The sequence below is a fragment of the Thalia democratica genome, chromosome 1, assembly GCF_965202585.1.
Source record: "Thalia democratica chromosome 1, ktThaDemo2.hap1.1, whole genome shotgun sequence".
NCBI classification, from domain to species: domain Eukaryota; kingdom Metazoa; phylum Chordata; class Thaliacea; order Salpida; family Salpidae; genus Thalia; species Thalia democratica.
This window is the reverse complement of record NC_139165.1, coordinates 73,198,507-73,215,062: the sequence shown is the minus strand read 5'-3', so window position 1 is coordinate 73,215,062 and position 16,556 is coordinate 73,198,507. Positions and strand designations below refer to the sequence as shown.

Below are 16,556 nucleotides of genomic sequence, written 5' to 3'. Positions count from 1 at the left end.
TTCATCGTTATTATATTTAGCTTTCTTGTAAAATTTAAAATTAGCTTAGTTTTTTTTTAGTAGTATATATTGTTTTTATAGAACATGAGTTAATATTCTTTACTTGGTAAACTTGCTTTTGGAGTTTTAATTTTAAGGTGTTAACGACTTAAAAATATATTGATTTTTAGCTCGGAGAAATGGTACTGTTCGGAATCGTTTTGCACCCGACTGACAGAACACTGAGTAACTATCCAGTTTACGTTAGAAACCATCTTTTCAACACCAACTTAGAATTTGATTACGGGTCATTTAGGTAATTTGTTTTACAAAATAACATACAAATGAAAAAATTTCCCAAAAATTTTTGTTTTACGCCAAATAAAAAAAATACCAAACTAAATTTAGTTTTCACATCATTTACGTAACAAACTGTATTTCCGATCACATGTAAAAACCGCATCAATAATTAACAACCGGCAGGCAGCTGAAGGATTACGTCACAAAGTCGGATTATTTGGTCAACAACTTCGCCCACATTTTCCTCGACGCTGGCATATTCGTGTTTGCCGACTCGCAGAATATCGATCGAGAGGTGATCATCAACGTGCTTCCGAACGGTTCGTTTGTGTGACGGGGGGAATGTGAAGCAGTAGGGGTTAAATTGAGTGACAACTTCTTGTTTTTGAAAAATTAATTGTTAGGCATAATTGTTGGAAAAATGGTATTTTACCCCCATTTATCAGTTGTGTTTATTTTTATACTTTGTAAAAGTTTATTCTGTTCAAATAGTTTGTTTGGTAAGCTGATTATTTCTTACAGCAAACATTACTTGAATCAAGTGATAACCATACATATTTAAACATTTAGATAAAAAAATGTTTGAACAAATACTTTTATTACAACAAATATTTATTTTTCATCTCAAGGTCAAGTATGTCCTGAAACGCGCATCCAGCCGAGAACCCAGTCAAGTTTGTCGCAGTTGGGGGTTTACAAGCAGCAACCTGAAAACTTGACACCCAACATCGTTCTTATAAGTGGTGGGTGACAGTGTTTAAAAACAAAAATCACTCAAAGTTGTTTCTCTTTTTTAATTGTAAATAAGTTCTTGTTTGTTGAAGTATGAAAATGTTGCAACCAAACGCAACTTTTTATAAATAAGTTTTGTTCATAAAACAAAAAAATTCTTTATTTAATTGACAACCAGTAAAAATTTTTTTTGACTACTTCTTAAAGTAAAAAAAAACAATTAGTTAAAAAAAAAACTTACAGAATCTGGCAAACTTTTAAATATATTTTAGTTATTCTTGGATTGTTTTTGTTGTCGGCCTTTGCTCTCTTCATCGCCATCATCATAATGCGCCCTGACGACGCGGGTATTTACCCGATGCGAAACTGGTTGCCAAGATATCGGTCGCTAGGAGAAAGATGGATTCCCCCATACGCGATGCCATCTAGCGGTCAACCTTATAATAAGAAGTAATTTAAATTGATACTGACGGAAAATTTTTATTTTAGTTAATAAGCTTGAAAACGTAATTTTAAGCTTTAGATATATTTAACAAACTTTTAATTTATTTTAAGTTTTTAGAAAACAAGTAGATTATTTAAAAAAATTGGTGTACATTAAAAAAAAAATTAGAACTAGATTTAAGCCTACTACAGTTTTGTAAAAAATCAATTACATTAAAAGTATAAACTAGTTAAAGTGTTTTATTTATTTATCTATATGTTTTAAAATATTTTATTTCAAGCAAAGACAAAACTTCATAACAAAACAGAGAATAAAAAACTTCTATTCATAATAACAGCCACAACATCGAACTTATTCGTGAGCGCGGTGAGGCCGAAGGCTCAGAAAACCCCAAAAGCAAAAAAGGTAAAAAAAAACATTATTGTGCTTATACCGACCAAAAGTTTCCTAAACTTTCCTCAGCAGCTAGAACGCGTCTGAATAAATTTATTGAACTTTACAGACGAGATTTTGCTGGAAGACTTCAACGTGAGAACGTTGTACGACAAGCTGGAAGACCAGAACCTCCACTTGAGTTCGCAGCTGAGCAGACACCAGGACACCATGCATCAGTTTTATGAAAAAATGAGCAGGCAAACTGAAGGGCTGAAAGTAAGTTTTGTTCTATTGTTGATTTGTTTGTTTTTTAAACACTTTTGTAAACTGACGTACTTATTGTTTTGAATAATGGTTGTTGTAACTTTTCTGTTTATTCAGTAATAAATCAACAATAGAACAGTTTGTCAAGTAAAAAAAGTTAAATAATATACATTAATAAAGCTAATGTTATTAATGCACTTTTTTAAACATAAAATTAACTTGAGATATTTTAAAGAAAATTATCAACGAAGTCGACATGAGCAAAATCAACCAAAGCTCAAGTGTGGTCGTGGAAAAGACCTCAGAAAAACTTACAAGTAATGATAAAGTTAAACAAAACTTATCATGTTGTACAAAACCTAACAATATTTATCTTTTAAACAGCTCAGTACGGAATCAGTGAGAACACAGAGCTTCTTAACAGTCTTGAGCTGCTACTAGATAGATTGAATAGCGGCAAGGTAAGTTTTTTGTAGTTTTTTTGTTCGACTGGCATATAAAACTTTAAATCTTAGATACCGTTGTCGCCCGAGCTGGTCGAAGACTACAAAAAGCAGTTCAAAAACAGCTCCGCAGACAACTTTAGGAAATCACAGGTTTACTGTTAAGTTTTGCAAGTATTGCAAGTTAAAATACAGTTGTTTATTATATCAACGATTTTCGGAAAACGTCTTTTAAAACATAACAAATATAAACATAACATCATGTTATGTATGTTAGGTATTTAACTTTTTTATTGCGTACTGTTAAGACTAAAAAAAATGATTGCATGGTCTATATTTTTTGAAATCTAAAGTTATTTTCTTTAATCAAAAAAAAAAAAAATCAGAACAAAGGCTCAAAGTTATCGAGCCAGGAGTACTTGATAAGAACGCATCAAACAGAAAAGGACAACTTGGCAAGCGAACTGCTGGAAGAGGAAAACAACAAAATGTCGTCATTGCTCAATGACCACTACGAGGAACGTGAACGAGTTATCAGCGACATGACAGACAAGCTACACAGCAAACTGAACGGAACACTTTCTGATACTGAAGTTCGTTTACTTATTAGTTTTAACTCATAGTATCGAAGTATTTTTATAGTTACAATTCAAAAACAGAAACATATTTTTATTTTATGAAAATTTATACTGCAAGAATAAAATTTCATGCTCTTTATTTTTATAATTTTCAATTATTTAAAACTTTTAAGATGGCAATGTTTTTAAACTTTAATTTAGAAAAAAAATATTTTGAAATGAGTATAACAATTGTTAAAGATCCAAAGCTCTAGTCTATATTTAAGCAATACGTTCAAATATTTTTGGTAAACAATAATTTTTTACTCTATTTATTAAATTACATGCTTGTAATACACATTTATTTAATAATAAAGACTTATGCTCCTGCTTTTATTTTTCTTTATTATATAAAAACAGGTCAGCAAGCTCCTTGCAGAACATGACAAGGAACTTGAAACTGCTCTGAACTCGATAGGAGTTCAGAGAGACAAGCAAATGGAACGACTGAAGCAGAAACTCAAGGAAAAGCGCAAAAAGAAAACCGAAAACTTGAAGAACGCGCACAATAGCCAACTTAAGCAAGCTGGATTGGGCGGTATGTTTTATGTTTAACTATATTTTAGACAAAGCTGTTTTTTATCCATATTTTTTAAGGTGTTCAAAGTATGGTAGATACCTTAAGTAACTTAGAAGATTTAGAAGCAAAGCTGGAAAATGTTATTGTTGAAGAAAGGGGCGAAGCGAATAAAGAAAAGATTGAATCTGATGTAAACAAATGTGTAAACTTTGAAAAGCAATTGGTTAGTCTATCACTAATAGTATGTACTGAGAATAAAAGTATGTACTAAAATTTAAACATAAGCGAGCTTTTATGTATACAAATTAATAATACTTGTACTACAGTAAAGTTATTGATTTATTAACAATTTCATTTTTAAAGGTATTACTTCAAAAAAAAGTTTTAGAAATATACTAAGCTATTCTAAAAGTTTTAAAGTGTATTCTGCATAGAATAGTAAACTTAAAAAGTTCACTACTATATATTTTAAACACTTTGACTTCTTCTTATTCACACACAAAAAATGCTTTATAAAAGTTCAATAAATCTCTTAAAACTAGTTTAGTTTTTTGCAGCATGTCTGCTTTATGTTTTTTGCAAGTTAAGTTGCATACTACACTAAACTCAGATTGTTTATTTTGATAAAATAGATTAAAGATATAAGTAAAAAATATATGAACCAAACATTTTTCATATAAAGTAGTTGATTTAACTACTGCTTAAATCAGTGCTTCTAAAATGGGGTTCCGCGACGCCTCTCAGGGATTCCGCGAAGCCTTTCAAAATTTAAAAAATAACATTTATTTAATTAAACATTTTTGTAAAATTAAAATTGGGGTTCCACGGAAAAGTTGAACTTTAGAAAAGGGTTCCGCCACTAGAAAAAGGTTCAGAAGCACTGGCTTAAATCATAAACATAGCTGAGCAGTATAAGATTTCTTTTATATTATTTCAACCTCGCAGAAAGGACTTCTTGAAGTCGAAGGAGTTTCCGATGATGTTCGAGAAAAGCTCAGCAAACAGATAGTTGAACAAGAAAACCAGATAACAAAACAAATAAACGACAAGAGAGATTCACAGGTTATACGCATTACTATTCTAACGAGTTTTAGCAAATACAAGCACTTGCAAGTTATATATATTTTTTGTTGTATATGTTACTTTTATAAACAAAAGTTAATATTAAAATCAATTAGTTAACAAGATTACTTTAACATTTTTTTAGGATTTTTAACATTTAGTCTTGAAAATAAAAACAAGTGTTTAACCGTATGTATGCTTTGTTAAAAATCTTATACTTAATTTAAGATAAGCAAAATGCAAGCTCGCATGAAAGAAAGAAAACGAAAGAGATTGGAACAATTAAGAAAGAAACAAAAGTCTGAGCTAAATGTTTGTTTTTTGTTTTACTGCACAACTACTTTAAATTTTAGTTTTTATCAACGTACTTATCAATTTATAGGCTTCTGAAATCAATTTAAGCGAAAAGCACGAGCATGAAATCAAGATAGCTAAAAGTAATCTGGATGAAGAAGAAAAACTTGCCAAGCTCAACATAGTGACTTATTTGGAGTACGACAAGGCGGAACAAGTTTCAAATATGCACAAAGAAAACCTGTCAAAAGTAAGAAAGACTTTTTGATAAAATTTGAATTCAGAAACATACTTTAACAGTGGCTGATTGAAATTTACAACCTCTGAGTTTAATTTATATAGTACTAGCCGTACGACTCGATAACTGAAAGGTTTCACGTGCACCAGGTCCTTAAACCAAAAAATTTAAGCGCTTTTTTGTTGTTCAATAAACAATAAATTTTAAAAACTTTTAAAGATACCAAGTAATATGTCAGTTGTTTCAAACAGCTGGCGAGCGAAGACGGTGTGAATGAATCGGTGCAGCAGGAGATCTTGGAAAAGTTCAACCGGCAGATGGAGGAGATCAGCCATATGCAGAAGAACAACTTCAGTCGACACCAAGATGCTATGAAGGTTTGTATAAAACATTAAAATTTTCCTCCACCAAAATGACTAAACTTCGTATACAGGCGAAGTTGAAGGCGAGGCTGGCAGACAGAACTCGGAAAGTTTTGGAAGGCGCGGCCGAGAAGTGCGCTGAAAAGAACAGCGACCAAGCCGGCAAGATCATTGCAAACTTGAGTGCGTCTCAGAGCGCTGCTGAAGAAGACTTCGTTGAAACCAACTCTGAAATAAAAGTATCTATTCAAACATTGATAAAAATTTAAAAAATTCAATAGTTTGTTAAACAAACGGCTCACAGTCAAACGCCAAAAATAATTATGATAGAAACATTTGGTTTATATATTTCTTTTATAAGCAAAGCTAAAAACTGTTTAAAACAAACAGTAGAGTTAAATGAAAGACAAGCTATTTATTATTTACTAATCGAAAAACTACTTAGTTAAACTTTTCAAACACAAAAAGGCGCTGCAGCGAGAGCACAGCAGGCAGCTGGCGGTGAGCAAGCAGGAGCAGCTGAGGGAAGCGGAGGAACTGCAAGAGGAGATGGGCAGGCAGGAGAAGGAGGAAGAAGAGAAGTTGGAGAGGAACTATGTGAAGAGGATGGAGAAGGAGAAAAGGGAGATGCAAGCGAAGCACGACGCCGAGGACAAGGCCAGGAGCAAGAGCAACGGGGGAGACATGCAGGCGGATCTGGTTATTTAATCAAATAACTTTTGATTGGAGATATTGCAATATATACTTATTTGTTTTTTTTTAACAAACGTGCTCTAATAAGTACTTTGACCAATGAAAATATGAATTTTTATAACAGAAAAGTTTTTTTATTGTTTTTTTGAACTTGTTCATTTAGAACGTGTAACAACTTTTTTAGTATTTTTAGACCACTTTTTTACAGCTGCTTTCCGCGCACCAGCAAGAGATCGACCAGCTGGAGGAGAGGCTGCGCGCGGATCACGAGAGGCAGAAGAGCTTGCTGAGGAGGAAGATGGCGGAGAAGAGGCGGAGGAAGCAGGAGGAGGCGAGGCGGAGCCACGAAGTCGGCAGGCAGCGGGAGTTGATCGAACAGAAGCAGGAAATTGATGCGGCCCGAGACAAAGCTGTCAGTTATTTTTTTAAGTATTGAGATAAAAAAAACTGTAGAACATAACAACTAAGGTTATGTACGAAAGTTTAGATATTTTATTTTTGTTCTTTTAACTTAGTTCTTCAAGATTATGTTTTGTGATAACTAACAATTATAATTATTAAATATTGAGAAACATAAGTCAAAGTTTTAAAAGTATTTAGTTCTTTCAAAAGTATATCCTGTGTTTACAACTCAATCATTTTTAGTACGTTTGAATATATTTTTTTTTTATTCAGCATACTTTAAAAAATTATCGCCTAAAGTAACAAAAAACGTTTTTTATAACTTATCTTTAAATATATCAACAATTTTCAAGATAAGTTTTTATTTTTCTTAAAATGATTTATTATCGCTACAGAAGACATGCGTCAAAGAAAAAATAAAAATAAATTTCTGACAGTCAAACACGTATTACAACTTGCTTTTCCAGAATATTTGATGCAAAACTGTTACTTAAAATAGGCTTAAGAGTAATTTGCAAGTTTTATATAAAACACAGTTTGTCTATCATATTAATTTTTACAAATTAAAAAAAAATTTTTTTAAGTCAAAAAATACTTTTTGTTTAGGATAAAAAGAGAGAAAGAAACTTGATATTAGAAGGAATAAACAAAAATGGAGATGAAAATACAAAAGCAATTGTGAATGAAGTTTTAGAAAAGAGACATAAAAAAGTAATAAAATTAAGCTAGAAATACGAATTAGGTTTTAATTTGATTTAATTTACTTTTTTACTTAAGGAAACTGAAAACTTGATTGAAGAAAACAAAATGCAAAGGAAGCTAAGCTTAAACGAGCTGATGCAAAAGCTTAAGTCTGACCAAGAAAGTGAAAGACAAAAATTGGTGTGTTTTAAGTACAATAATAAACAAATTAAATCATGTTATTATTTACCTTTTATTTTCATTCTGAAATATTTATTTATAATCGTTTCTGGTTAGTATAAAATTTTTTGTAGATGTCTCGCCATGAAGCGCAGCTTTCAGAACTTGAAGGCAAAAATTATTCTAGGAACGAGCTAATGAAGAGAAAACGCCAACTGGAACTTAAACAAAATGAAGAAACCAAGTAAAAATTTAATTTAATTTTAGAAGCTATGCTCTTGTCTTTTATACTACTTAAACTTTTTTAATGCACCTACTTTAGTAAAATAAGTAAAGTTTTTGAATAAAAGTATTTTTGACTGCTTTAGCAATGCATAAAATCAAAGCTATATTTTAAATGCTTGTGCATTTTACTTGTTTTAGGCAAATGGAAAAGAAACATTTGCGTGAAATTGCGAACTTGAAAAACGATGTTGAGCAGAAGTATGAGATCAAGTTTGCAGAAGACAAACTTAAGTTGAAAGAAGCGCATTACAAAGTAAGCGTCTGTTGAAAAATTAGTAGTTTCTTAACTTTCTTATTGAAGTTTTTAATTTCATTAAGTTTGATGTTGCTATTTTTATATTATACCTCTTACCGTGAGGTTTTTTGTAGTTTACTTACATATAGCTTTAACTACATTTGGTTTGAAAAGTTCTACAACAGTAAGTAAGAAACTAACATTGTAGACTATAAAAGTAATAAATTTAATTTAACTCGTAAAACTGTTTGTTCTTTAATTTAGTATAAAAAGATGTATGCATGTCTTCAATCTAAGTAATTTATTATAAAAATAAATATTTTACCATATAGGAATTCGTAAATGCCATAAAAGAGTTTTCTTCCAAATCTTCGATGGAAGACAATTTGAGCGACGAAAAGATAAACAAAATAAACCAACTTAAATTTAAGCTGGAAAAGGTAATTGTTTCAAAACATTGTTTTGTAAGCGTAGTAAAATTTATTGAATATTTTAAACCAATATGGTTAACTTGAATAATTTCAATTTTTTTAACTTGTGATTTAAGCAAGAACATTTTCAATAAATTTTTTAATAAAGATAAACTAATTGACCAAAAAAAATTACAGTACTTTTTTCAAAACCGTTATCTTCACATTCCAACTTTAAAAATTTCAGTTTTTAAAAATGCTTTATTAACTAGGAAAGGGCGGAAGAAGAAGCGAAGATGGCGGAGGAGCTGGCGAGGACGGAGCGGGAAGAGGAGGAGAAGATGCGGGCTGAGATGAGGAAGGTGGAGGAAGAGTTGAGGAGGGAGGAGGGAGACGAGAGGGCGAGGGGGAAGAAGAGCTTGGAAGTGCTGAACAGGAGGAAGATGAAGATGTTGCAGGTTGAATTAAAATACAAGATACTGCGTAAAGTTGAATCCAATAGATCTAAACAAGCCCGTTCGAATATAAAACAGCTGTTTTTGAACGCTAACACTTTATTGGCTTATCACGTTTCGCTGTTCATAAAGTATAAGCGGCGAAACGTCGTGAGCCTTAAAGTGTTTGCGTTAAAAAAACAGTTGTTTTAAAATTGAACGAATATTTAAATACTTATGTCTTTAATCGAGATTTATAGTTTTTATAAGTAGTTGTTTTAAATTTCGCAGCAAAAGAAAGACTTGATCAAGAGCGAAGTTGAAAGAGCAGCGTCGGTTGGGGCGAGCGAAGAGGAAAAACAACGGATCATTGACCAGGTTTGAAAACACAAAGTTGAAATTTTTTTTCAGAGCATTAACATTTAAGTATTAAGTATAGAGCTTCCTTCAAAATTTGATAGCTTATTGAAACTTATTACGATACATTATTTTACTAAGTTTTTTAAAGCTTTTTTTAAATCTCAGTAATTATCAAAACTAAAAAAGTGTTTTGTAGTAATAATCTAAAAGTCTCAAAAGTCTTTACTGTTTTTGTAAGAGTGTCAAAACGACACATAGTATTAATTTTTCGATAATTTTAAGAACCAAAAGATTTTGATTAAAATCAAAAAATACATTTTATGTTTTATAAATTTTAGTACGAAAAAGAAATGGCGGATGTGGAGCGTCGTATGGACGAGGAAAAACTGAGAATGAAGTCACGGCTGGAGGAAAGATTGAATAAAATACGAAAGGAAAGAACCGACGTTGGTTTTTGAAAAATAAAGTTTTTTTATTATAGTTAATAAAAATATTGCATTTTTTATTAAAAAAAATATTTGTGTAAATTAAGGAGAAAAAACAAGAGCTTGAAGAAGACAAAGACAAGAGTATTAAAATAATGGAAGATGAACAGAAACGAAAATTAAACGCAATGCAGAAAAAACAGGTAAACAGTTAAAGATGAAAGTTTTACTTATGAGTAGAACAGTTTTATTTTTTAAGATTTGACGGAATTTAGTTTTTATACGTAAACGATATTTAAAAATTGTGTATTTTTAAAGTTTCTTACTTAAATTTTAGCTCAAAGCATTAGAAAAAAGCAGTGAAATGATTGAAAAACCTCAAATAGTTAAAGTTGCGCCTAAAATCGAAAGGAAAGTAGAAAAGGTCGAAGAAGTTAAACGTGGCAGAGCAAACGGTAGTTTAAATTAATTTTCTTTTTTATTTTGTCAATTAAAAATCGAAACAAATATTGTAGCCCAAGAAGACGTTCAAACAAAATCTCAAAGTGTTGAAGAAGCTCATGTTGATATAAGTAAAATACTATTAGAAGTTTCCAAGATTTTACCTCAGCAACAGTCTCTTAGGTAGGATGTTTGACAATGATATTTTTCTGAATCCTTATTGTTGATATATAAAAATAGACATTAAAAAGCGTTTGTTTCAAAAGATTTTAGTACTTATAATATATTGAATTTAAAAACTAACTATCACAATACTACACTAAGCATTAACACATTTTTAAAGTATAATTCAATAAAAAGTATATGTTGTGGTAAACTACCATTACTACTTTTTAGCTGCTAATAAAAATTCAACTAAGTGCTTTTTTTAGCTTTTAAGTGAGTTTTGACTTGCATTTATTATCTGTAACAACCAAATTAATGATATTTTCAGCGAGGAGTCCTTGCAGAGAACACTGATGAAGTCTCCTCTCTATGCTACGCTGCAGAAAATTCAAGCTTACCTGTCTAAAGAAGAGAACAACGAAACGAAACAAAGTCGGGCGAAAAACAACAAGACCACAGTGAGCCCTGGTACGCTGATAAAATATTTCAACTAAACATAAACTAAGTTTTAGTATGTACTTTGATTTTTTAATTTTTTAGAATTTTTGATTTATTAAGAATTTACTTATTTTGCTTATTTAGTTAAGTGTCTACAGAAATCGCAAAGTTACTTTCTTAGCGTTGGTTTTAGAAAACAAGAGAATTTTTGTTTTTTTATCCAACATCCACCAACTTTGATTTTTTAAGACGCGATCACGAACGACAAGGAGTTCCAACCGACACGGTTGAGCGATCTTACCGTGAACGAGATGATCAGCTACAAGTTTGTGTTGTTTGTCGTCTCGTTGTTGAAGAGATCGCTCCACCACCTCCCCGTATCAGTGCTCGTTGCTGAGAAGATACCTCTCGCCATGTGCCCCAGCAAGCACCACCCTTACCGCGGATCATTCACGTTCGTTTTCGAGCTTTACAGTTGCATTTCATAATATATTTTAATATGTATTTAAATAAAAAACCATTAGTTTTTTTTGCGTTTTTTGAGAGTAGTATTATAGTTGGTTTATTTTGTAAAGTTTTATGTTTTTAATTTTTTTACACTTTCAGTAAGTTCTCTTAAATCATTGTTGTTCATAAAAAAAACACTATTTACTGATAGAACATTTCTTAAACTTTCACAAACAGTTATGACGAGTCAAACACGATCTTGTACGTCAGAAGGAGCAGGTTAAATCAGGACGCTATCGGCCAGGTGGTGATGATGGTCGTCCACGTGGTGGCGCAAGTGGTTGCCAAGTGCCTCTATGACGACACAGACGACTTCACCGACGAGCTTTACAGGTGCTTGGCCGTTCTCAACGACGAGCTGTTCTTCGCTTGCATCAACTCGAACAAGAGCGGCGGGGAAACAAAACAAAGTTTGTTTAGTTTGTTAGAAATTTTTGAAAACTATAATTTTAAAAAATCTTTTATTTCGTGCATCATTATTTTTAATTATATTAAAACTCTAAGTCCTGAAAATTAAAAAATATACAAAATTATAACATAGTGTATTAATAATTAATATAAGGTAAGTAAATGGACTTTTTTTTTTTTTTTTTTAATAATGTTTTTAAACTGTCACTTAACATGGTAACACCCCATTTTTAAACCACTTACAAATCCAACTGTTTTTACATAACAAAGACCTTTAGCACTTTTATTTTCGCTTACACACATGAAAACACAACATCAATCACTATATCGATTCGCAGCGCGTTGTGACGTCATAAGCGACGCGTCGGACGTCAAGCTGCGTGCTTCGGAAGCGGAAGCAGCCACTAAGCGGATAAACAAAAAGAGGACGGAAATGTACGAGAGGGCGATCGCCGGTGATGACATCATTACGAAAAGTGAGGTCAGTGGAATTTTCACCACAACTCTATATTTATTTCATTGTAAAACTGTAAAACTATTATCTTTAAAATAAAAACTCTTATTGTGTTTTTTGTATAAATTATTTTTCTAATAGAAGAAACTACATTTTCTAAGCATTAGAGTAAAAGTTACTAAAGATTTAATTTTTTTTATTAAATTTAATTCCAACAAACATCTTGAAAGTAGCTTGAGTAGTTTTATAAAAGAACATATGAATGTTTGATTTATTTTTGATAAACTTTATTCATATTCAAACTGTTTAAGGCTGTACAAATGTACAAATTTATTTTCAATATAGACAATAAACTTCAACAAATAGATTTATGAAATGCTCAAATTAAATTCTAACCTTTAGAGCACCAATAAGAGCGAAAACAGTTTATACAAACATTTTAAACGCGCAATAAATCAAACTCGCGTTTCGACATATTATCGAACCTCCATACCACCACCGCAGTAATTGGCTTTGACTGTTTAACGCTTGCTAAATTTACGAGCGGCCGTTTTGAACCTTCACTTAGAGGAATTTGAAAATAATCTACTTATTCTGTTTCAACATATTTTTACATGCAGGCTGACACAAGAAGAGATCCGCGAAATGTCGGCTCCCTGGAGAGTAGGTGAGCGTTTTGATTGTAAACAAGATCATTTTGTTGCTAAATAATCACGAAATATTTTTGTTGATCAGGCATCCGAAGCTGAGGGGTGAGGGAAGCTCGGATAAGGACGAGAAGGACCGGATGAACGAGGAATTTATCGAGATTGCGAGGAAGGCGGCGCTGGATGCTAAGGGTGATGACGGTTTATTGAGGAACCGGATGAGCAACGTTTACGTGAAGTTGTCCGACACTCAGCAGAAGTTTGTTTGAAGCTCAACGTTAAAATGGCTGAATGTTTTTAAGATAGTGTTGCATGTTTAAATAAAGTTAAAAATTTGTTTTTAAGTTAAAAATTTTACAAGAATTGTTTAGATGTTTATAGAAATTTGTTAGGAATTACAAAAAATGAAAACGCGTAACTTCGTTTCTTTTACTTTTAAGAATATTAATTTTACTTAAGATTAAATGTATAAAAAAAGGAAGAAACCATTGATTAATTATACTCTTTGTTGTTTTTTGTAATGTTGCATAACTTGAACTAAAACTAATTGTATAATTCATTTTCAAGTTGTATTATAAATAAAAATATCGATAATTTATTTTTAACGGGAGTATTACGTAAAACTGTTTACGAAAACTTTAGGGATTTCCTAGAATGTAAAAATAGTTGCTTAAAAATAGAAATTTGATTAATTAACAATTAAACTACAAGGTTTAGTTAAGTTTAAAAAGAAAACAATTTTGATATTAGAAAAAGAACTTTTAAAGTTTTTGACGCTTAATTTAATTACTTAAATAAAATTTACTATTTAATACAAGATGTCTTAAAAAAATTTTTTAACAAATGTCATTTATTTTTTTTAAAGAATTAGAGTAAAAGCTTTGTTCAATTTTGCTTAATTTAATTTCTGTTTAATTCTAAAACAGGTTGAGAAAGAAGTAAACTAAATTCTGAACAAAAGTACTTCAGCACAACAATCTCTGTAACTTAGCAATTTTAAATGAACTTTTTATTTTATCTCAAAATTATAACACTAAGCATAATTTAATTATTTAATCGTGTGAAATTTGCACTGTGTTTTATTTTTAATCTTTAGCACTCGTGATATATGTATCTATATTTTAAGCGGATGTTGCAATAAACTATATTCAAAAAATGTCTATCAAAAAATATATAAAAATGTTGCAGTTTTAAAATGAAAAATTTGTATGATAATAAAAATAAACTTGGTTTTCCCTTTAAAAACTCATTAATTCTTAACGGCCCTTTATGCCACGGATTGTATGCATATCAAAACAGATAAAAAGCACCTTAATGCGCTTTGTGATATCATCCAAATTGTTCTCTTAAGCATCCTACACGGAAAGCAGATGGCTTTATTAGTTTAGAAAATAGAATGGACGCGCACAATGCAACTACAAAAAAAAGTATGATGGTTAGAAAAAAATAGATATCGATCTTAAAAAAGAGAAAAGAAAACAAGGCGACAAATAAAAGCCGATGTTGTTTGTTCTTAGACGAGCATTAAAAATTTTCAGGTAAGGTTCGTGTAGAATTGTAACCGAAAAAAAAGTTTAGGATTGTTTAGAGATTTTTTCAACGCAAAGTTATATTAAAAAAGCTTAGCAACAAATAATCTAAAAAACTCAAGTATATTGCAATTGTTTAGCGATAATCAACTTTAAATAGGATTAGTTTTAAGTGGTTTTAAAATTTATTTTTTTTATCTCAAAAAAATATACCAGGTTTTGAATAGTAAAACTCTTCTATTATAATAGAGTTATGTATAACACTTAGTTAGACTATAGATGTATTTAATACAATATATAATTTCGATTTATTAAAATTACTGAAGTTCAACGAATTTGCTTTATTGAAAGTTAGAACAATAAGAAAATGTATATACGGTTACTTTATTATATCAAATTAAATTTACTTATCGGTTTAAATTTAAAATAAACATATAATTTTTTTCATCTTAAATTTTTATCATCGATCTTTATTTTTTCAAACAACTTATTCTCAACACAAAATCGTTTAAAATTGACTTGTCACAATGATTTGTTTACTCGTTGAATTATTTAAAATGTCGCGAACCCTTTGAAAACAAAAGCTTTTCAAAATTTCACACCTGTATGAAAAGCCAGCACAAGTTTTTCCAAAAGTTTAAGTTTATATTGAGATAAAAAGTTTAAAGTAGGTTTTTAATCTTAAACAATATATTTGATTTATACGAACAGAGACTTATAAACAAATTTTAACATATTCAAACTTACCAAAAAAAAAGTATATAAAAAAATCAAAATAGTTGAGTACGTTAAATCGAAAACAGTCATTAAAAAGTTAAATACACCCTTAACAAAAAAAAATTCCGTTCACAAGTTAAAATATTTTTAATTAGAAAAACTAATTAAACTATAATATTTTACTGTTAGAAATTTTTGGGTTTCTGTTACTAAACTATTTTGAACCAACTTAGTTTAGTGTTAGTTGCGTTAAAATAGTAGTAAAGATTTCTACACTTTTTTGTTAAATACAGTATTGTTTGATTTTTTTTATATTTAAGTTAAAAATAAAGCCCGTTCCTTTTTAATTATTTTTTTTATAAAAAAATAAAACACTTAACTAGTACCAATTATATGTAAAGTTCACTACAAAAATATCAGTAAGCATCATGATGGCTTTTTTAAAATAAGAAGTCAAATAAAAAATTTATATTGTTTTAATAAAATTTTATATCTACAATATGATTTTATAACTTTAAATATACATCAAACAGCAACTTTTACACAATAAAAATATTATAACATCCGGTATAATATAAAACAAATTTGTTATTCAACTTAAAACCGCTGAATTAAGAAATTTAAGAACTAAGTCAATAAATAATTTTGGAGTTTATACTTTTCTTAAACTTTCTCGACTTACAAAACTTAAGCTTTATTAAAATTTTTATTTTAAGTTATAAATTTTAAGTTTATAAAACTTTTCTGTAGCTGTTTAAAAAAAGATTATTTTTATAGTAGAAGTTCTAAAACTTTCAACCGTACGTACATATACCATAAAACATGGTATTTTTTATATACCAGTGAGCAGTTGTCTTACTTAAAAACTTACTTATTTATTAGCAGTTTATGTATCATATGATTGTAAAAAACTCATGAAAATAAGCAAAATAGAATTTGTATAAGCAAAATAACTTAAATTTTAGAACAATAGGTTTCAAGTATTCAATGACGCAAGACTAAGGTAATTTTTTGTAAAGTAAAATTACATTAAAATTAATTAAGTTAAACAAATAGTAATAATAAAATAAACCCAGTTTGTTAAACCTTCGCGGTCGTATAAAAAAAACAAATCGATTGCTGATGACGCAAGTCACAAATGACGTAACAACGATTCTCTGAGGTAGAGTTGACGCGCGCGACCTTTAATGCAAAGAACTAGGTAAGACTCTTCAGGAAAAATATGAAAAAATACACGTTGGTGAGCAATTAAAATCTTTCATGTTCATGTGCCTTTGTCACCGTTCTGCGCACAGCTAAAGACAAAAAGAGCATCTACAGAGAGCAAAAGCAGCTCTCGTGGCGCTGTAATGAATAATTTATGCGCTCATGTGAAATTATTTTATTGCAAAGTATCAACGCTCACCTACAAGAGCAAATTACACCCTGCGTCTTGGTAAAATTACTTTTTGAATCTAATAAAAATGTTCGTTAGGGTATGTAGAACGTTTTGTATCATTTTGGATTTCTTTGCA

At 30.2% G+C, this 16,556-nt stretch overlaps 1 protein-coding gene across 1 annotated transcript in view; it reads left to right on the top strand.

The window, feature by feature from the left end:
* The window catches only part of LOC145838968 (uncharacterized), a 75,496-nt gene extending 62,431 nt beyond the window's left edge, over nt 1-13,065 (top strand). The window contains 36 exon segments of the mRNA XM_082946587.1: nt 171-295; nt 463-599; nt 909-1,022; nt 1,284-1,461; nt 1,794-1,861; nt 1,959-2,107; nt 2,331-2,381; nt 2,425-2,556; nt 2,611-2,691; nt 2,925-3,131; nt 3,516-3,693; nt 3,753-3,898; nt 4,621-4,737; nt 4,966-5,049; nt 5,120-5,281; nt 5,521-5,646; nt 5,703-5,870; nt 6,100-6,330; nt 6,533-6,736; nt 7,333-7,437; nt 7,504-7,608; nt 7,722-7,780; nt 8,011-8,125; nt 8,440-8,547; nt 8,790-8,975; nt 9,243-9,329; nt 9,650-9,757; nt 9,844-9,939; nt 10,074-10,191; nt 10,252-10,360; nt 10,671-10,810; nt 11,030-11,234; nt 11,465-11,697; nt 12,034-12,176; nt 12,770-12,816; nt 12,885-13,065. Coding sequence (XP_082802713.1) covers nt 171-295; nt 463-599; nt 909-1,022; nt 1,284-1,461; nt 1,794-1,861; nt 1,959-2,107; nt 2,331-2,381; nt 2,425-2,556; nt 2,611-2,691; nt 2,925-3,131; nt 3,516-3,693; nt 3,753-3,898; nt 4,621-4,737; nt 4,966-5,049; nt 5,120-5,281; nt 5,521-5,646; nt 5,703-5,870; nt 6,100-6,330; nt 6,533-6,736; nt 7,333-7,437; nt 7,504-7,608; nt 7,722-7,780; nt 8,011-8,125; nt 8,440-8,547; nt 8,790-8,975; nt 9,243-9,329; nt 9,650-9,757; nt 9,844-9,939; nt 10,074-10,191; nt 10,252-10,360; nt 10,671-10,810; nt 11,030-11,234; nt 11,465-11,697; nt 12,034-12,176; nt 12,770-12,816; nt 12,885-13,065 — 4,803 coding nt within the window.
* Nucleotides 13,066-16,556: the final 3,491 nt, after the last annotated feature.